This window comes from Crotalus tigris, unplaced genomic scaffold (genome assembly GCF_016545835.1).
Source record: "Crotalus tigris isolate CLP2741 ecotype Arizona unplaced genomic scaffold, ASM1654583v1 scf7180000018925.3142382, whole genome shotgun sequence".
In the NCBI taxonomy this organism is placed as follows: Eukaryota; Metazoa; Chordata; class Lepidosauria; order Squamata; family Viperidae; genus Crotalus; species Crotalus tigris.
The window spans coordinates 736,922-759,357 of record NW_024097278.1 but is presented as its reverse complement, the minus strand read 5'-3'; the positions used below and the strand labels follow the sequence as shown (position 1 = coordinate 759,357).

At 39.8% G+C, this 22,436-nt stretch overlaps 1 protein-coding gene across 1 annotated transcript in view; it reads right to left on the bottom strand.

Moving 5' to 3' along the window:
* Positions 1-22,436, bottom strand: part of CAMK1D (calcium/calmodulin dependent protein kinase ID) — a 180,808-nt gene that overhangs the window by 53,669 nt on the left and 104,703 nt on the right. Inside the window, exon 3 of the mRNA XM_039357495.1 lies at positions 7,024-7,098. Within this exon, the coding sequence (XP_039213429.1) occupies positions 7,024-7,098 (75 nt within the window). The remainder of the gene's footprint in view (positions 1-7,023; positions 7,099-22,436) is intronic.

Here is a 22,436-nt window from a genome sequence, read left to right as displayed (position 1 = left end):
ATAGCAGTATTCCAATATCTCAGGGGCTGCCATAAAGAAGAGGGAATTAAGCTATTTTCCAAAGCACCTGAAGGCAGGACAAGAAGCAACGGGTGGAAACTAATCAAGGAGAGAAGCAACCTAGAACTAAGGAGAAACTTCCTGACAGTGAGAACAATTAATCAGTGGAACAGCCTGCCTCCAGAAGCAGTAAATGCTCCAACACTGGAAGTTTTTAAGAAGAGACTGGACAGCCATTTGTCCGAAATGGTGTAGGGTTTCCTGCCTGAGCAGGGGGTTGGACTAGATGACCTCCAAGGTCCCTTCCAACTTTATTACTATTACTAAGGTCTCCATCTTTCCTGCATGTACTGGAGTTAAGAACTATGGAATTGAATGGGGTTTACTTCTGAGTAAGCAATATGTAGGCTTGGGTTTCCTGATTTTAGCATTGGTTCCTGCAGAAATAGCAAGCCGATTCATTGGCTCTATTTCTATGACAGGAAAGATATGATGGAAATCTGGACTTCAGCTTTCTAATCATACCTTTCTAAAAATGTACTAGTGTAATGATATATAGGTAGGGCCAAAATACATCTCACAACAAAGATAAATGACATTTGCTTCCCATTTAATTTTTCTATGGAGATTCTCAATCATCCAGGTCAAGGTTGTCCCGAAGATGCTTTTTCCAAAAGGAGACTGGACTTTCTTAGTTTTTTTCCCTTGAAAATGTTGCTCAGTTCTCTGAGGAAGCTTCTTGAATGAGAAGTGAAATGTTTTCAAGGAAAAACCAAGAAAGTCCAGTTGCCTTTTGGAAAAGCGCCTTCGAGGCATCTATTTTTTCATTAGATGGAACGTGGGTAGGGTTACAAGATATCTGAACAGAGAAAAGAAGACATGGACAATTGGAAAGGAGGATAAATAGGAAAAATGAGGACAACCTAACTGTTCAAATTTATTGGCCTCCATGACAGAAATTATAGTAAACAACTGCAAAAAAAAAGTACTTAACCAAACATGGATATTGTGGGAAGTCAGCCCCCAGAGAAGGAAATATTAAAAGGGCAGAAAAATATATTTTCTTAAAGGATCTAAAAGAGGCAGAAAAGCATGCCCAGTTTTCTTAATAGTCCCAAGTCTCCCTCCCCCAAGCAGAAACTTGCTCTGTAGAAATGCAGATGTAAACCATTCAGGAAGGTTGAAGCTAGAAGATTAAGAAGACAAAGACACCTAAAATCTACATATCCCACCCAAACTCTAAGACAAGACATAATAGGATTAACCCACAGATACCAAAGGGCGCACTCAGACTCAGGTCAAAGTTCATGCCACAGGAACAACTCCAAACAAAAGTCTCCAGAGGGTATAAAAACCCACTCCCTACATGTGCTCTCTCTCTCTCTCTTTTCTTCCAGAGCCATCTTTCTGTCTGGCTCTCCTCTTCAATAAACTGCAACCTTCTTTCTAAAGCAATCGCCATGTTGTTTATTCCCGGCTTGGACTGAACCATGATGAAGACTTTTCCTTCAACAATATGAAATGGCTTTTTCCAGCATCAGAAAGCCTGGTTCTTCAATTGTCATTTTTTTTTTTTGCACCAAGCCTTTATTTTCAAGAATATGAGAGTGATAAAATGGAATTGACAACAACAAACTCCATCATAAGAAACATAGAAAGAGTTATGAGGTCTCCAGCGGTCCCGGATTCGAAGGGGCTGGATTGAAGCCAAAGGCTGGAATTGGGAAATAAATTAAATAAAGTAAATCAATCAATCAGCAGCATCCGAAAAACATTTTATCCGAAGTTCTTTTGTTTTGTAAAATTCCCCACCTTCTCTAGATTTCCAATTATGAAATCTAATAAGAGTCATTTTTCACTTGCAAAGAAACTGGTGCTCGGTACACGCAGATGGCTCCTTACCTCACAGAGAATCCTTTTTACAGCAGGGGTTCTCAACCTTGGCAACTTTAAGACTTGTGGACTTCAACTCCCAGAATTCCTCAGCCAGCTTTGCTGGCTGAGGAATTCTGGGAGTTGAAGTCCACAAGTCTTAAAGTTGCCAAGGTTGAGAACCCCTGTTTTACAGTGTCAAAATTACAGGAAGAAAAGGCTCCCCGACAGAAATGTTGTGATACCCAACAGACTATTAAATTCTACAAGAGATACTTGTGGCTAAAAATAAGGTTATATTTGCTATTTCATCCATTTTATTAAAAGCAAACCCCCCCCCAAAAAAATGGCATTACGGTTGTTCAGTCACTTATACGGTATATTTAGGGACCGAAATAAACACATTGAGGGGCTCCTTGGGGCTCTCTGGGCTTGGTTGTTTTCTTGCAGACATTTAATTACCCAAACTGGGTAACACTATCAGTCTAGAAGGGAGTGGGGTTTGGAGGAGGAGGAGGAGGAGGAGGAAGAAGAGGACGAGGACGACGAGGAGGACGAGGAGAAGAACCTTGGTGCTCTCTGAGCTTGGTTGTTTTCTTGCAGACCTTTCATGACCCAACTAGATAACTTCATCAGTGCTAGGGTCATCACTAGTACAGATGATGTCCCCTAGTTGGGTCATGAAATGTCTGCAAGAAAACAGCCAAGCTCAGAGAGCACCAAGGACCCCACAGTCCTCCTCCTCCCATTGATGATGTTACTTAGTTGGTAATGAAACGTCTGCAAAAAAACAACAAAGCTCAGAGAGCACCAAGGACCCAACACCCCTCTTCCTTCTCCTCGTCCTCGTCCTCGTCCTCTTTCTCCAAACCCCACTCCCTTCTAGACTGATGGTGTTACCTACTTTGGGTAATGAAATGTCTGCAAGAAAACAACAAAGCTCAGAGAGCACCAAGGACCCCTCATTTCAACTCTGAGCTACAAATATTTCACATTGATTCATTTAATGATTTAAACTTGCATTTCTCAATTTTTTTTGCCTGTTATGGAAGCAAGGGACTTCGCAGCACTTCAGAAGAACTGAAATGCAAAAATAACCGTTAAAAAAAACCCCAAAATTTAAAATAGCCTCTAATTCTAAGGGATTCCCAGCAAAGACCAACATGAAGCATCAGGGATAGAAACCATTATATATTCATCTTCTTGTGTATGGAAAAATCCCTGGGACTTTTCCAGACAAACCTCAAATATTTGTGAGAGTTATTTCAGGACCCTTGCTTAACTGTTAGACCCTTCCCGGTGAACCTGCATCATAAAAGCAGTAATTATGGAAGTCCCCAAAGTGCTTTTTCAAAAGGCAACTGGACTGTTTGAAGACATTTCGCTTCTCATCCAAGAAGCTTCTTCAGCTCTGGCATAGCTAAATATCTATGGAGATTCTCAGTCATCCAGGTCATGGTTATCCCAAAGGACAAGGTGCTTTTTCAAAAGACAACTGGTGTCCTGGTTCCGACAGATGAAACTCTTCAAAGAACTTTGAGGCATTGTTTACCTTAAAGAATCTTTATTTGAGAAGCAGAGCATCGGCACTAACACAATCGAAGCCAAAAACTGGATTCCCCTCCCCTGAGCACATAGTATCAAAGCAGAATTCCCTCCTCCAATGAACAGTCATAAACCACATTCTCCAATTAGTCTGAAATGCAGTCTTCCCCTCCAGCTCTCCAGCCCACCAATTCTTTATCATTTCTTATTTCAATAACCTCTGAAATGCAGTCTTCCCCTCCAGCTCTCCAGCCCACCAATTCTTTATCATCTCTTATTTCAATAACCTTGGTTCTCACAATTGGTTCTCACACTTGGTTCTCACACTAGGTTCAGTATTATTATGTCTAGCTAGACCAGTGATTCTCAACCTTTCTAATGCCGTGACCCCATAATACAGTTCCCCATGTTGTGGTGACCCCCAAGTGGGTGTGGCCACCAATAAGAGGGATTAGGACAGCTAGGGAAAAGGGAAAAAATGGCGGACAGCATGGTTTGGCGACCCCCGTGAAATGGTCATTCGACCCCAAATGGGGTCCCGACCCACAGGTTGAGAACCACTGAGCTAGACTCTCATGCACATTCCTCCCCCCCCCCAGCATCATCTAACTCTAAAAGTAAAACATAAGAAGAAAATGGTTGCATCTCTAGATGTTGTCAAAGCAAAACATCCGATGTTAGCAGGACTTCCTTGGTTTTTGCTTGCAGACATTTCACTGAACAGAATTTCGCTTCTTGGATGAGAAGCGAAAGCTCTTCAAGGAAAAACAAAGTCCAGTTGCCTTTTGAAAAAGCACCTTTGGGACAACCATGACCTGGATGACTGAGAATCTCCATAGATAATTGTGGAAATATTGGGGTTTAACCTCACAAATGAAGCATCCACAGCAATGTCTTTTCAAGCACTGTACTGGTCTTCCCCTTGCCAAGACTGCTGAGATGGGCTGCGACAAACAGATACACAATGCAAGAAGACCACAAATCATGCAGGCTTTCAAAAGCTAACTAAATATAGATAAGAGCCTTTGGTGTATTCCTGATGTTTCATAGGTCAGCCTTTTGCTTTGTGAATCTAGCTGGCCTTGGAAACGAAATAGTATCCTTTATTCACCCTCACCAGTACTATCACGAGATAATTTTAACCCAGTTTGCCTCCCTCCAGCATGCTTTGTTGTCTGGGATGTCGGAGAGTGTAACTAGTAGCTCAGCCAGCTATCCAGAAAAGGGGTTTACATAAGGCAGTTCTTTACTTTGATCTGAATTGTTATATGAACAAAACTTTCCTGTAATTTTTATATGGAACAAAATTGATTTTCTCCCTATCCTATGCACAGATGGAGGAATCATTAGCACAATCAATCAAGTATTAGAATCCAATCATGGCTGGGAAGAAATCAGTGAAAAGGGATTTTAAAAAGGCAAAATGTTGTCTGTGACTGCAAGATCAAGGCCTATCCCCCTTTTTACGTATTTTCTCATGCATGGAGTCGTAACTCACAAACTCTTAACTTTGGATTGTTCTAGTTCTTCCTGGGCTTTATTGTATATATTAGAACTACTTATAATTTATAGTTAAAGCAATTGAGCAAAAAACCCATACATCAAACAGACTATTCTGTATGAATGATTTATTTATCTGAATGTTGAGTCTTATATTTACCACATAGGTATTTTATTACTGTATTTTATTTTATCTATTTTATCCTTCAATTAGATCCTGTATTTTATTTTGTTCTATTTTTTATATGGTGATAAGATTAATCAATAGATAAAATATGCATCTATCTATCTATCTATCTATCTCTATCAAACCATCCATCCACTCATCCATCTAAACATCCATCCATTTATCCATCCATCTATTCCCCATCCATCCATCTATCTATCTATCTATCTATCTATCTATCTATCTATCTATCTATCTATCTATCTATCTAATCTATCTATCTATCCATCCATTCATCCATCCATTTAACCATCCATCCATTTAACCATCCATCTATTCATCATACATCTATCTATCTATCTATCTATCTATCTATCTATCTATCTATCTATCCATCCATCCATTGATATCTATTGATCTATCCATCCATCTATATCTATTGATCTAGCCATCCATCCATTTATCCATCCATCTATTCATCATTCATCTATTCATCTACCCATCTATTCATATCTTTCTATCCATCCATCCATTTATTTATCTATCAATCAATCTACATATCTATCATCTATCTACCTATCTATCTGTCTGTCTGTCTGTCTGTCTGTCTATATCTATCTATCTATCTATCTATCTATCTATCTATCTATCTATCTATCCATCCATCCATCCATTTATTCATCCTCCATCTATCCATCTACCCATCTATTCATATCTATCTATCTATCCATCCATCCATATCTTTGTCTGCCCCCCTTGATTTTTTTTGACACAGTTGTCCCGAATAAAGACCCATCCTATACTGAAATCGAAATAACAACAAGGAATATGAGAAAGGTTTATATTATCATACATGAAATATCTGCAGGAAAACCACCAAGCTGGGATAGCATCAAGGACCCCACAATTCAACCTTTAAATACAAATATTCTATCACAATCTATTATCCACCTATTTTGTACTTCAGGATAAAAACATCTATTACCGAGAAAAGACTTGTCTTCAGTCCCTACTGATATTGTACCATATTACCATATTTTATTATTTTGTCTCCAAAACATTAGTCAATCTAGCACTTACAAAGCAGCAGCTGTACACAACCATGAATGAATGAAGTGACAAGAACAGAACACTTTGTCCCCAGATTCACAGCAAGAGAAGCTGCACGCAGAATTAAATATATTCATTGCAAGACAGGCCTTAAAATATTACAAAGATTTTACAGATCTCGGTAACCCTGTTTGGATAACCCTGTAAATTAATTTCTTAATGCGCTGCAGGAAAAAATGAGTTATGTGGAAGGAGACAGAAATTCTCCATGAGTATATCATATGGAATTCAGATTTATGTATGGATGAGAATATCTATGATACCTTTACAAACCATTCTCAGGGAGGTGATATGGAAATAATTAAGCAAGCAGTCAAGAGACTATTGAGACACGGAGCCAAAACACAGACCGCACATATTTCCAAAGACTGAGCTATCACAAACCAGGGATCTGACTCTTTGGGGTTCCACCATAGAAGAAAAAAATGGCACATGAAATATGGATCTGCATACTTGCACAAGAGGGACCCATCATAATTGTGGATTTATTTATTATAGTGAGTTTTATAGTTCCTGCTCAAGATAACAGAATAACAGAATTAGACTAGAAGACCTCCATGGTCTCTTCCAACACTGTTATTCTATTCTATTCTATTCTATTCTATTCTATTCTATTCTATTCTATTCTATTCTATTCTATTCTATTCCATTCCATTCCAACCATGTCCAGATGTTGGGTTTTACAGTGAAGTTCTCCAAAATGAATTCCACAAAAAATTATCTTGAAGGAAAGACGGTTTCCAGAGTTTTATAGGATCTCAGCATAGACATGCATTATGTACATATTGCCAATTTGATAAAAAAAAAGATTAATTAAAATTAATACTCACAGTTGCATAACCAGATACAAATGGCTTGAACTCTCATAAATGTCTTCCAGGGCCACAATATTTTCATGCTTGATCCTATATAAAAAAGAGTAGAACCAGGTAAACTAAGCAGCCAGGGACAGTACATTGGTATAATGACCGGTTTAACCTACAACCCGTTAAGACTTCAGATTTAGCTACAGCTCTGCTAAAATGCTAAATAGTCAGTGATTGGAAGTAAGCAAACAATTATATCAAATATATACCGGAGTAGCTGGTATTGGCCACATCAGCAATAATAATGTAACATGTTACAGAAAACACTAATTTTTATACAGCCCATTGATTCTTAAGGCTTCCATGTTAGATGTTAAAAATAAAGCATGCATGAAAATGAATAGAATAAGAGGATATATTGATAACTGAACAGGAAATGTAATGTAAGGTCCCCATATTTATTTAATATACTTATGGATAAATATTTAAGGAAAGCTAGTGATGTTAGAGCAGGGGGTCTTCAAATTTGGCTCTTTTATGACTTGTGGACTTCAACTCCCAGAATTCCTCAGCCAGGCATGCTGAGGGGAAAGGGAGAGGTTTCCAAGCTGAGCCATGCTGGCTGAAGAATTCTGGGAGTTGAAGTCCACGAGTCATAAAGCGGCCTAGGCCTAGGCCAGAGGTAGACATCCTTGGTTCTTTTATGACTCGTGGACTTCAACTCCCAGAATTCCTCAGCCAGGCACGCTGAGGGGAAAGGGAGAGGTTTCCAAGCTGAGCCATGCTGGCTGAGGAATTCTGGGGGTTGAAGTCCACAAATCTTAAAAGGGCCATGTTTGAAGACCCCTGTGTTAGAGGTTGGTTGATCCTTGGCAACTTTAAGACCTGGGGACTTCAACGCCCAGAATTCCCCACTCAGTCCACAAGTTTTAAAGTTGCCAAGGTTGATCATTTCTGTTGTAGGTCATCTCTGTCACATATCCACTTGAATTCTAGGGTCTGGATTCATTTTAGTAACTTCTTCTTAAAAAGAAGCAACATGGCTCAGGAGACCACAATTTAATTAACTTTTCAACAGCAAATGCTCTTGCTGGTAATCCTGCTTAAACAATTTCCAGGTTGTACAATTAATTTGCATTAACCCAAAGTGATTGGGGTGACTTAGCTGTAGGAAATAAAATGTTAATTAAGACAAGGAAGAAGTGCCAGATGAAGAAAAGACCCTGCACAATTAAATACAAATAGTTAAATCTGGGCAGATTTCATAGCAAATAGGCAAAATAGCTAATAGGGAATTCCTAAACTTTGGTAAATAGTATTTAGCTGAAAACTGATTAACCACTTGGAACAAGATTATCTCTACCAGTTTGTGGAAACTGCTCACATTTTACAGCCAGAGTGAGCCTACAAATCACAGTTGGCTGCAGGAAGAAAGATGATGGCACTCAGCTGACCTTGATTGATTTTTGAAAAAAGCTAAACAGGGTTGGATTTGAATAATTTAAAGGTCACCAATGAATCTGAAGTCTACAGAGAAGATCCTGGAAGAAGATAACGGCAAACCAGTTCCACAATTTCCCAAGAATGTTAATTTGGAGGTGTTTGTGAAATCCCTGAGGATGGAGCTCATCTCCAGAAAATCTTTATTTTTGTGTGGTATGGCCACCTAGTTCCAATTCAACCACAACATTATTTAAGGAAATTATATATGCAGGAAATGAAATCTAGCAAGCTCCTGCTCCAGATAACTAGGGCACTCAGATATCATACTCCTTCAGGATATCCTATAAATGAGTGTTTCTCAATTCTGACAACTTTAAGATGTGTGGAACTCACATCCCTCAATTCTCTAGCCAAACCTGGTTGGTTTCTAAACTTTTTGCCATTACACCTGCCTTTAGTATAATCTTAAGGCTCACAAGTCTTCTACAATCCAAACTACAACAAGGAGAAACAAATGAACAATGAAAACAATGCAATGAAACTTTGGGAAACATAGGCTTATTGTAACAGTGGAATTAAAAGATTCTTCACTCCTGGCCTGCTCTCTGTCCAGACGTCCTTAAGGAAGATCTAGGAAATTTAGGACACCATCTTCTTTAGGGAAGGAGCGTAGTTAAGATGGTGGTCACAAACACACAACCAAAGCCACAATTCTAGCACATGGGGAACACGGTTCAGTCATAACCACCTTTCATTTTTTTATTTCCATATATTATACCTCAAATGGGGAAGGTGATAGATGGAAATAGTGATCGAGATGAAGAGACAGACAGGAGGATTTTCTTATAAATGTAGTCCTCGACTTATGATCGCCATTGAGCCCAAAATTTCTGTTGCTAAGTGAGGCATTTGTTAAATGAGTTTCCTCCCATTTTAAAACCTTTCCTGCTAAGTGAAACACTGCAGTTATTAAGTTAGTCACACAGTTGGGAAGTGAATCCTGCTTCCCCCGTTAACCTTGTTTGTCAGAAGGTCGCAAGAGGGGATCACGTGACCCCTGGGGTGCTGCGACCGTCATAAATATGAATCAAGTTGCCAAGTGTCTAAATTTTGTTCACATGACCACGGGGATGCTGCAACGGTTGTAAGCATGAAAAATGATCAGGTCACCTTTTTCAGTGCTGCTGTAACTTTGAATGGTCACTAAATGAACTGTTGTAAGATGAGGACTACCTGTATGCCAGATAACTTCTACTGGTGAAGTGAGAGCCAGTTTCGTCTAGTGGTTAAGGCCGGGATCTTCAAACTTGGCCCTTTTATGACTTGTGTTCAACTCCCAGAGCTCCTCAGCCAGCATGCCTGGCTGAGGAATTCTGGGAGTTGAAGTCCACAAGTCATAAAAAGGCCAGGTTTGAAAGCCCCTGTGTTAAGGCATCAAGCTAAAAACCAGGAGATCATGAGTTCTAGTCCCACCTTTGGCACAAAGCCAGATGGGTGACCTTGGGCCAGTCATTCTTTCTCTGTTCTCTCTCCGCCCTCGGAAGCAGACTGTCATGATTCCGACAGAGGAAACTCTTCAAAGATCTTCGAGGCATTATTTACCTTAAAGAATCTTTATTTGAGAAGCATAGTATCAGCTAACACAGTCAAGCCAAAAACTGGATTCCCCTCCCCTGAGCACATAGTATCAAAGCACAATTCCTTCCTCCAATTAACTGTCATAAATCACATTCTCCAATTAGTTTGAAATGCAGGCTTTCTCTCCAGACCTCCAGCCCCTTCAATTCTTATCATCTCTTATTTCAATAACCTTGGGTCACACACTAGGTCCAGTATTATTATGTCTAGCTGAACTGCACATGCACATTCCTCCTCCCAACATCATCTAACTCTACCTCTAATTCTAAAAGTAAAACATAAGAAGAAAATGGTTGCATCTCCAACTGTTGGCAAAGTAAAAACATCTGATGTTAGGCGCGTTGACACAGACAATGGCCACTTCTGACATCTTGCCAAGAAAACTGCAAGGCTTTATCCAGACAGTCACTAGGAGTCAACTACTGACTCAGAACTCAACTCAAGATAAGTCCATTTATCAATAGTATACAAAGCCCCATTAACCTCTTTTTTTGTGAGGTTAAGAGGCTCTTCTTAAAGATTAAGCAGCAGGGGGCAGCATCTGATTAACCATGGTTAGGTTCAAAAAGTAAGCAGACTTCGGAGACTGAATTAGAGCTTGAGGACAAATCTCAAGAGGTATAAAATGGACTGAGAAGTGAAAAACATGATATAAGATAACAGAAAGCCACTTGTATTTTTGGGAAGGTTGTGGCATGGAGGTGGTCCTGAGGTCACCAAGAGTCAAGCTTGACTTGAAGAAGACTTTGCCTTACTTGGAAAGATGGTCTCTTGTCCAAGCATTCAGCCCTTCGCTCTGAAGCAGGGATACCAATTCAAAGAATTTAGACAGATGCTTTTGGAAGCGAAAATAATAAAACAGGCAGGAAAGTGCGTTGATAACCGGGCTCATAGATTCAAAACCAGCCATGCTCTGAACATTTATTCAAAGCACTGGTTTGAATACATTTTGGCACTCAACGATTTTGGAAACCAATCTGACAATTATAAGGCTCTCAGCTGGAGAAGCAGAGAAAGGTCTCTAATAAATAAATATTATGCTATGCACAGAAATTATAGTCAAGAGATATTGTACTAGCTGTCTATCTGGACAGAATTATTTTATATTTCATTCTGTTACACTATACCGGGGGTAGGCAACCTTGGCTCTTTTATGACTTGTGGACTTCAACTCCCAGAATTCCTGAGCCAGCCATGCTGAGGGGAAAGGAAGAGATTTCCAGGCTGAGCCATATTGGCTCAGGAATTCTGGGAGTTGAAGTCCACGAGTCATAAAAGAGTCAAGGTTGCCAACCCCGGTCCTAGGCAGAGGCCAGCTTTTAGAAATGCAAATTCAATAATCCCTACAGGAAAGTTGGAGCAAGGAAGCTAGAAATTAGGAAGACAAAGACAGCTAAAATCTACATACCCCCACCTAAATTCTAACGACAGGAGACATAATAGGATTAACCCACCAATACCAAAAGGACACACTCAGGTACACGATACAGAAAATACAAAGCCTCAAACAGGAACAGGAAAAACTTCAAGAGCCCCAGAAGGTACAAAAGCCCACCACTCTGCTCCATGTGGTCAGTTTTTTTTCCAGAGCCATCTTTCTATCTGGCTGTCCTCTTCAATAAACTACAACCTTCTTTCTAAAGCAGTCTCCATTCTGATTATTCCCAGCTTGGACTGGACCCTGAGGAAGATTTTTCTTTCACAACACCATCAGCTGTAAGGGCTGAAGGCATTTTCCTTATGAATAGTGTGCCTCAGTCTTTCTGAACGGGTTACCAAATCTGCATTTCTAAAGAGTGGCCTCTTCAGGTTTCTGCCTAAGATTTTTTCCTCCATTTTTCCTTAATATTCTATCCTGCCTTTTTAAAAATATTCCCCCAAATCTCTCTCTCTCTCTCTCTCTCTCTCTCTCTCTCTCTCTCTCTCTCTCTCTCTGTGTGTGTGTGTGTGTGTCTGTGTGTGTCTGTGTGTGTGTCTGTGTCTGTGCTGACTCCCTACAATGTGACTCTAGGATCGTAAACACACACTGGTTACCAAGTGCCCAGATTTTGATCCCACAATTGTGAAGATGCTGCGCCAGTTGTTAAGTGCAATTACCACTTATATGTCAGTGCTGTGGTAACTTTGAACGGTCCCTAAATGAATGGTTATTTGCCAAAGATTATCTGTATTTTCAGTAACGTTCACACTTGTTTAAAGTCAAAATACGTTCCCAAACTGATTTGTGAACATTGTAAAATTTGTTACAAAAAAAAAGCGCCTATACAAATATTTCTACAGATCTGAAAATGTTCCCATACTTACAGATTTGCCTAACAGATGCCCTTGTTATGGCTATCTCTCCTATTGTGTTCATTTTGGCATATAATTTCCTTAACGCATATAAAAAAACAAACCTAGCCCCAGAAAGTGTTTATTCAATAGCAGTAAGTTATTTTGATAATTTGCTCTAAGATTCAAGCTGAACCATTGTTTTTTTTGGGGGGGGGGCTTCTCTGTAGGACAGTGGTTCTCAACCTTTTTAATGCCGCGACCCCCAACCGGTCGTAAGTCAAGGACTACTCAACCGGTCGTAAGTCGAGGACTACGCAACTGGTGCAGCGCCGTTTGCAGAATGGGACTTTTGGCGGGCTCAGCAGGGCAGAGACAGCCTGGACAATTCCTATTGGCTTTTGAAAGCCAATAGAATTAGACTCTATTCAAGAGAGTCTATTCTATTGGCTTTCAAAAGCCAATAGAATAAAAGGGAGTAGCACAGCTAAGGAAAAGGGGAAAAAATGGCGGACTGTGTTGTTTGGCGACCCCCGTGAAATGGTCGTTCGACCCCAAATGTGGTCCCGACCCACAGGTTGAGAACCACTGCTGTAGGAAAACATACTCATCCTCTCTTGCTTCCTGGGGTTAGCAATGCTATTCCTACAGCAGAAAAGAGGTAATATAAACCAAAGAAATTAAAGGTTCAAGGGGAGAAATTAAAAGAAATATTGCTAAATCTAACTTATTTTGACACGATTTGGTAATACTTCTTTAGACCTTCCAGTCATTGTTTCTTCTACAGCACAGAAGAGACTGGACAGCCATTTGTCTGAAATGGTATAGAATTTCCTGCCTGAGCAGAGGGGTTGGACTAGTCCAGGGCTTTTCAACCTTTTCACCCATTGTACCACTTTTAGGATATGGCAACATCCGAGGACCACCAGTCGCCTAGCAAGGCATCAAAAGCTTGATGACCAAAAAAAAAAAAAAAAAAGGAAAAAAGTGATCAAGTACAGGTAGTCCTCGACTTACAACAGTTCACTTAGTGACTGTTCGAAGTTACAATAGCACTGAAAAAGTGCCCCTCAAGTTACAGCCGAGCAAGACACCTGCCTGCCCACCCAGCAGCGCTCTTCCTCCTGTCCGAGGTTTCCATTGTTGTGAGCATTTCGGTTGAGGATTGGCAGCGGGGGTGGGGTGGGGGGGGTGTTTGGTTTTTATTCCCCCCCCCCCGTCTGCTGGCTGGTTGCAGCAGGGTTTGGTCACTTCACATGACCCTGGGACACTGTGACTGTCATAAATATGAATCAGTTGCCAAGCATCTGAAAGTAAATCACAAGACCCTGGAGAGGGCTGCAACATTCCAGCTGATCGGTGCTTCTTCTGGGCTTGGCAGAAGTGCCAGGATCAGTGCCGAGCTCCAGCTGGAGCCTGGCGCTGATCCTGGTGCTTCCACTGAGCCCTGACAGGCCCGAAGAAGCGCCGATCAGCTGGAAAGCAGCACTGATCCTGGCACTTGCGCTGAGCCCTGACAGCCCTGCAGCTCCAGCCATCTCTCGCTCAGGCTTGTGCGGTGCTGCCACCGGTTCAGCTCATTCCCCTCCCCCGCTACCACTTTTCTAGGATGGTCGCGTACCACTTGCCAGGTACCAATCTACCACAGGTGGTACCCGTACCACTGGTTGAAAAGCCGTGGACTAGATGACCTCCAAGGTCCCTTCCAACTTTGTTATTGTTATTACATCCATAAGGCCGTTTCATCTACTCCCTTTTAGTCTTTAAATTTTGTATCTCTCCTCTGTAGCATCTGAACTTTCTTAGTTTTAAATCTTATTTTTGACCTTTTGGCTTTTTCTTCTAATTCTTCTGAAATCCAGTCCTCCTTCCTTCTTTTTTATATGATCAACCCCTCTTGATATACTGTACTTCTTTCATACTATCTCTTATTTGAATGTAATACATAATTTATTCATCATCAACCTTCCTTCCTTCCTTCCTTCCTTCCTTCCTTCCTTCCTTCCTTCCTTCCTTCCTTCCTTCCTTCCTTCCTTCTCTTTCTTTCTTTCCTTCCTTCTCTTTCTTTCTTTCTTTCTTTCTTTCTTTCTTTCTTTCTTTCTTTCTCACACATCCCACTCCAACTGCACTTTCAACCCACTTTTATATTTCTCTACCAGCCCTCACATCCATAACAAATTCTTAGATATCCATTTTTATTTCCTGAGAAAACTATTGATTCCTTTACAGCACACGGTGTACTATCCACTGTCCACCACTGAATACTTTCCGTTCAATACTAAATCCATTGGATTTTAAAGTTTTGTTTTAAAAAATCACCCAAAGGGAGAAGGTGATTCATTATTTCTTACACAGAAAACAGAAGACTGGAGGGCTGCAGAGAAAATGAAATGCTGCAAGGTAATGGACAAAAATAGATAATTACCACAAAAATAATTTATTGTTCACAATCAGTCTAAGACAGGTTGAAATTAAGCCATTTCTTTTATGGAAAAGGGAGAAGAATGAGAAAAGGCAATTAGTATAAGATCCTGTGCAATGCTAATGAGAGAGGAGGTTTAGCATTGCCAAACTGAAATTGTATTTTGCAGCGTCTTGCCTAGCTTGGTTAAAAGAAAGGGTGACGTTGAAAATTATTAGACCTAGAAGGACATGATATGAGATTTCTTATACCTATGGTATAAGAAGATTAAATTCAGTGTTGATTTTGGAAATCCTTTTATTAGATGAGCCATTCTGAGAATTTGGAACAAATACAAACCTCGAATATATCCAAAATACCTCTATGGCTACCTCTATAAGAAGAATATAGAGAAGAAAGAAAGAAATGGCAATTAAACAGAAATGGTTAAGATATGGCGACCTATGAGAATACTCCCAAGGCACTATTACAGTGATGGCGAACCTTTTAGAGACCGAGTGCCCAAACTGCAACCCCAAACCCACTTATGCATTGTTGGGTGCCGGGTGGGCGTGGCCCATTGGGTGAGTTTGGCCCATGGTGGGCGTGGCTGCAGTGATAACAGCAAACTGGGTGGGACTAAAAAGTTCAATCAATCAATTCCAACTTTGCAAGATCTTTTTTTTTTTCCGCGAGAAGTTGAAATTGACTGATTGATTGAACCTTTTTTTTTGGTACACGGCGGCAGAGGCCTAAAGTGAAAAGGTTTTATAAAACCCAGCTGAAGGCCTAGGACTGGGGCGACGGCGCGCGTGCCCACAGAGAGGGCTCTGAGTGCCACCTCTGGCACCCGTGCCATACGTTCGCCACCACTACCCTATTAAATTAAAATCCAGAGAAGTTTTAATATCAGAAGGTTTCAAATGCCAATGGTTTTCGTATATGCAACTTTCAGAAAGGTTTAAAAATGATCAAAGAATGAATGAATGTCTTTGAACAGAACAAAACCACATTTGAAATAGAATTATGAGCCAAGGGTGAGCATCGGATTGCCAAAATGGATAATTTTCTGTTAAAATTAGCAACAGAAGAAGAATTAATTAAAAATTGAATAAAAAGATGGGCAAAAAATTTTCAATGCAATATACACATAAATCAATGGGAAAGCATGCGGACAGATGGATTGAAATGTATAGTATGTTATAACTTTAAAGAGGATTTCTGTACAATAATATACATACTGTAGGTGGCAGTCACCACCCCTAAACAATATTGGATTGAAATACATATAACTTAAAAAAAGTGAAACAAGATTTTCTTGTTAGGCTGAAGGGCAAAAATTACACGGTATGTTATTTTTATATATAATAACAGGAGCAAGACTCTTATTTGCTCAATGTTAGAGAGATTGTATGATACCTATAATGGAAAAATGGTTGCTAAAGTTGAGGGAACAGGCATAGCTCGAGAAACTGGTGGCTCTTGCTAGAAAAATAATATTTGCAAACTTTAATTCGAATTGTGGACTTTTTGCACAAAAAAGAAAAAAAATCACGACATGATGGATTTGATGACATAAAATGTTGAGACTCTAGAAAGAGTGAAGAGAAGAGCAACAAAGGTGATCAGGGGACTGGAGGCTAAAGCATATAAGGAACGGTTGCTGGAATTGGGTATGTCTAGTTTAATGAAGAGAAGGACGAGGGAGGACATGATAGCAGTGTTCCAGTATCTCAGGGGCTGCCACAAAGAAGAGGGAGTCAAGCTATTCTCCAAAGCGCCTGAAGGCAGGATAAGAAGCAACGGATAGAAACTAATCAAGGAGAGAAGCAACCTAGAACTAAGGAGAAACTTCCTGACAGTTAGAACAATTAACCAGTGGAACAACCTGCCTCCAGAAGCGGTGAATGCTCCAACACTGGAAGTTTTTAAGAAGAGACTGGACAGCCATTTGTCCGAAATGGTATAGGGTTTCCTGCCTGAGCAGGGAGTTGGACTAGATGACCTCCAAGGTCCCTTCCAACTTCTATTATTATTATTATTATTAATTATTATTATTATTATTATTATTATTATTAATCGACTCTTTGGGAAAATGGAAGTTATAGTTTAAGGTTGGATTTATGTTTTAGCTACATCTTCTATAAAAGAAGTCGGAAATCGAAGTCTCTGGAGATTCTCGGTTCGTGATCAAAAGGCAACTGGATTTTCTTGGTTTTTCCTTGAAGCCGTTTCGCTTCTCATCTAAGAAGTTTTCCCAGTTCTGAAATGTCTTCAAGGAAAAACAAAGTCTAGTTAAAAAGCACCTTTGGGACAAGTTGGAGGTCAGTTTTTAATATTTTTTAATATTTAATATTATAATATTTTTCTTTCTTTCTATGGTTTTCATTTTTTCACACCATCTCCTCTCTCTCTCTCCCTCCCTCCCTCCCTCCCTCTCTCTCTCTCTCTCTCTCTCTCTCTCTCTCTCTCTCTCTCTCTCTCTCTTGTTTTCTAATTTTTATCTTTATTGGGTTTTTAAAATTTTTTTTTAATAAAGTGGAAGAATCCTTCTTTGATTAAAAAAAATGCTATAGTTTGTTGAAGGAAATCAAAAGTGGCTACCCAAAGCAAGAAGGATTAGAGGCTTTCCACTCAACAGATTCCCTGAAGAGTAAGCGTTTTTTCTGTTTTTACGTCGCCCTAGCAATAGTCTCAAAACAAGGGCAGAAACAATTTATCTCATCATTTGAAGGGATTAGTGTTATACTCAGAACCACTACAGTTTTTAGATATAAAACATCGCAATTTAGATATCCTAAGAAAGACTAAAAAGGTCAAAGATAGTATCCCCACAAACCTTTACAGAATGAGCACTTGAGAACAGATAAAAGAGAAATAAACATGGTTGACATTAACAGAATAACAGAATGACAGAGTTGGAAGGGACCTTGGAGGTCTGCTAGTCCAACCCCCTGCTCAGGCAGGAAACCCTATACCATTTCAGACAAATGATTGTCCAGTCTCTTCTTAAAAACTTCCAGCGCTGGAGCATTCACAACTTCTGGTGGCAAGCAGTTCCACTGGTTGATTGTTCTCACAGTCAGGAAATTTCTCCTTAGTTCTAGGTTACTTCTCTCCTTGATTAGTTTCCGTCCTTTGCTTTTTGCCTTGCCTTCAAGAGTTTTGGAGAATAGGTTGACCTCCTTTTCTTTGTGGCAGCCCCTCAAATACTGGAAAGCAGCTACCATGTCAGAATACAAAATAACAAAAGTTGAAAGGGACCTTGGAGGTCATCTAGTCCAACCCCCTGCTCAGGGAGAAAACCTTATATCATTTCAGACAAATGGGCTGTCCAATCTCTTCTTAAAAACTTCCAGTGTTGGAGCACTCACAATTTCTGAAGGCAAACTGTTCCACTGGTTAATTGTTCTAACTGCCAGGAAGTTTCTCCTTGGTTCTAGATTGCTTCTCTCCTTGATTAGTTTCCATCCGTTGCTTTTTGTCCTGCCTTCAGGCGCTTTGGAGAATAGCTTGACTCCCTCTTCTTTGTGGCAGCCCCTCAGATACTGGAACACTGCTATCATGTCCCCCCTCGTCCTTCTCTTCATTAAACTAGACATATCCAATTCCAGCGGCCTTTCCTTATATGCTTTAGCCTCCAATCCCCTGATCATCTTTGTTGCTCTTCTCTGTACTCTTTCTAGAATCTCAACATCTTTTTTACATCGTGGTGACCAAAACTGGATGTAGGATTCCAGGTGTGGCCTTACCAAGGCATTGTAAAGCGGTCTTAATACTTCACGTGATCTTGATTCTATCCCTTATTGATACTGGTAATTTGGAAAGTGTGATATTAGGGGAAAACTTCCCTGATGTAGATAATGAAAATTTTTGTAGATCTGAAGCAGTGGTTCTCAACCTGTGGGTCGGGACCCCATTTGGGGTCGAACGACCATTTCACAGGGGTCACCAAACAACGCAGTCCGCCATTTTTTCCCCCTTTTCCTTAGCTGTGCTACTCCCTTTTATTCTATTGGCTTTTGAAAGCCAATAGAATAGACTCTCTTGAATAGAGTCTAATTCTGTTGGCTTTCAAAAGCCAGTAGGAATTGTCCAGGCTGTCTCTGCCCTGCTGAGCCCGCCAAAAGTCCCATTCTGCAAATGGTGCTGCATCAGTTGAGTAGTCCTCGACGTACGACCAGTTGAGTAGTCCTCGACTTACGACCGGTTGAGTAGTCCTCGACTTACGACCGGTTGGGGGTCGCAGCATTAAAAAGGTTGAGAACCACTGATCTGAAGGTTTACACTTGGAAAAATATAGGACATGGATTAAGTGGCAGCACTGATCAGTAGAACCGTGACATCCTTGGATAGTCAAAACTGCAGGTTTGGTTTCTTTTATTTATTTATTTATTTATTTATTTATGAGACTTATATACCGCTTTAAGTGCAAGCACTCTCTAAGCGGTGTACACCAGTAAGCAATGTATATATATATATATTTACATTGCCCCCAACAATCTGGGTCCTCATTTTACCTACCTCGGAAGGATGGAAGGCTGAGTCAACCTTGAGCCGATGAGATTTGAACTGCTGACCTGCTGAACACAGTCAGCTAAAGTGGCCTGCAGTACTGCACTCTAATTCCTTCTTTGCTGTCTTTGAAAATGTTGAATTTTTGAATTAAATCTCCTCCTAAAAGAAACTCAAACCTCTTAAGCTCGAGTTAGAACTGCTGGAATACGAAGATCAGTTTGTATTAACGTATGAATTATATGGATACATATAATATACAAAGAACGGTTGCAGGAATTGGGGCAGGTCTAGTTTAATGAAAAGAAGGACTGGGGGGGGGGACATAATAACAGTTCCAATATTTGAGGGGCTGCCACAAAGAAGGGGGGGGTCAATCTATTCTCCAGAGCCCCAGAAGGCAGGACGGGAAACTAATCAAGGAGAGCAGCAACCTAGAACTAAGGAGAAATTTCCTGACAGTGAGAACAATCACTCAGTGGAACAACTTGCCTCCAGAAGTTGTGAGTGCTCCATCACTGGAAGTTTTTAAGAAGAAACTGGACAGCCATTTGTCTGATATGGTATAGGGATTCCTGCCTGAGCAGGGGGTTGGACTAGATGACCTCCAAGGTCCCTTCCAGCTCTGTTCTTCAGTTACTTTGGAACTACATTTGCTTATGTTACAGACTAAAGGTCCTCCATTTTATGTACATGTCCCTGAGGTAAAATAAAAACAGGGGAAACATCTGTAGAATCTTATAGGTAAGAAAGTTCTCCCTAGCTGGTGGGCAATAATTCCAAAACATAGTCCCACACAATTACATAGATAAAAGAACCAACGAATTATGTGATGGAGCAGAAAACATTTTTCTCCTGTCATCTTCTGTGGTGGGTGTGCCAATTATTTGTTCATTCAGTAAGCGATTTGAGGGTGTTTTCGTGTGCAGTGAATACACCATTGTTCCTTGGCTGCAGATCAATAATGTTAAATTGGCATTAAATCATACCTGGATTTTTCTCACCTCAGAAAAAAACAAACAGGCTTTTACAGAGAGTGATTCACCACGCAACACAATCGCTTTTTCAAAATTGCAATAATGGCCGAGGACCAAGCACACCAGACACGTGAACGGAGAGAGTAAAGATAAAATGAATATAGATAAAATGAAAACCACCAACTGGAGGAATTGCATTGTGTTGTCCGGATATTCTTGAGTCAGACATGGATCACCGGTGGAGGTTACTGGTGGTTCTTGACTTACAACCACAACTGACCCCAAAATTTCTGTTGTTAAGTGAAACCTTCATTAAGTGAGTTTTTGCTCCCTTTTATGATCTTTCTTGCCACAGTTGATATCAATGCAGTTGATAAGTTAGTAACCCAGATGTTAAGTGAATCCGGCTTCCCCATTGACTTTGCTTGTCAGAAGGTTGCAAAAGGGAATCACATGACCCCAGGACACTGCAACCGTCATAAGTACAAGTCAGTTGCCAAGCGTCGGAATTTTGATCACGTGACCAGGGGGATGCTACAAATGTTGTAACTGTGAAAAATGGTCGTAAGTCACTTTTTTCACTGCTGCAACTTTGAACGGTCACTAAATGAACTGTTGTAATATGAGGACTACCTGTGTTAAGTTTCTGGGGGGGCTGAAAAGACTGGCAATGTCCTACTTCACTCCAACTCTAACAGTCTTGATCTTCCCATGGTTTTTTTTCCCCTCCTATATTTTAATAAATTTTACAAATAAATAAATGTTAGTTGAGGAAGACAAATTGTTCATTTGTGAGAGAGATTTTTTGTCATTTATGGCAGCCATCACTCAGTGGCAAATAGGTGTTCTGTGATTTGTTTATTCATGTCGAAAGCATCACAATAAAAATAAGGCACATTATATGACACAAAATTTAAAATATAAAGTATTTTAAGATACATATACATACACAAATTAAATATATCTTACATTTTCTACAACTTGCTCTCAAAGTTGCGTAACAATTCATTGCCTTGACAAGTTTGCTAACTCCAGTTCTTTATCTAAGATCGTAGAAAGTCATGGAGGAGGTGTATTTACTATGTAATTAGCAGGAGAAAATGCATGTTTTTAATTATCTATGATTAATTAAGACAGGGAAGTTTCATACTGCTGGATAAATCACACACGTCTTTTTTTCCAGCTGATGCAATTTAATTAAAGAGCACAATGAGCTGAGTGATGCTTGAATAAAAAATATATCACATAATCATCATAAAAGTGATGTTGTGAAATATGATAGAGATTGTGTTTGCTTATCTATGTATATAAACAGACACAGAATCATATGAAAGATGAGGATATTTCACTGGAAAATAATTATAAACACTCTTTATTAAACATTTCATGTATCAACTAAGACATCATTTTTATTGCTTGTAGCTTATGGTTTTAGAAATTTAATATTGCCCTTAGAAATCATACCAATTAAAAAAGATATGAGATTTATTAATAATATGCACAGTGAAATGGTAAATGCTAGATCAATAGAGGTACAACTATGTAAAATGATATATTTAATGCATTAATGACTATTTAAATTTAATATGCAGCTGAATGTTTTAACTAAAAGCTGTGTTACTGAATTAACACTTAAAAATATTGAATATTTATTTTAGACTGAAAGGAGCTTTTGAATTTAGTATTCAAGTGTTCACATTATTGCATACTGCAAAAAAAGGATAAAGCAATACCATTTTTAATCATTGTTCTTCTCAGATAATATCTTTCTTCTTACATATTAAAATGGTTAATAATACTAATATTAATACTAATACTACTAATAATAAAGTTGAAAGGGACCTTGGAGGTCATCTAGTCCAACCCCCTGCTCAGGCAGGAAACCCTATACCATTTCGGACAAATGGCTGTCCAGTCTCTTCTTAAAAACTTCCAGTGTTGGAGCATTCACCACTTCTGGAGGCAGGTTGTTCCACTGGTTAAATGTTTTAACTGTCAGGAAGTTTTTCCTTAGTTCCAGGTTGCTTCTCTCCTTGATTAGTTTCCATCCATTGCTTCTTGTCCTGCCTTCAGGTGCTTTGGAGAATAGCTTGACTCCCTCTTCTTTGTGGCAGCCCCTGAGATATTGGAAGACTGCTATCATGTCCCCCCTCGTCCTTCTCTTCATTAAATTGTTAATTTGTCCATCTTTA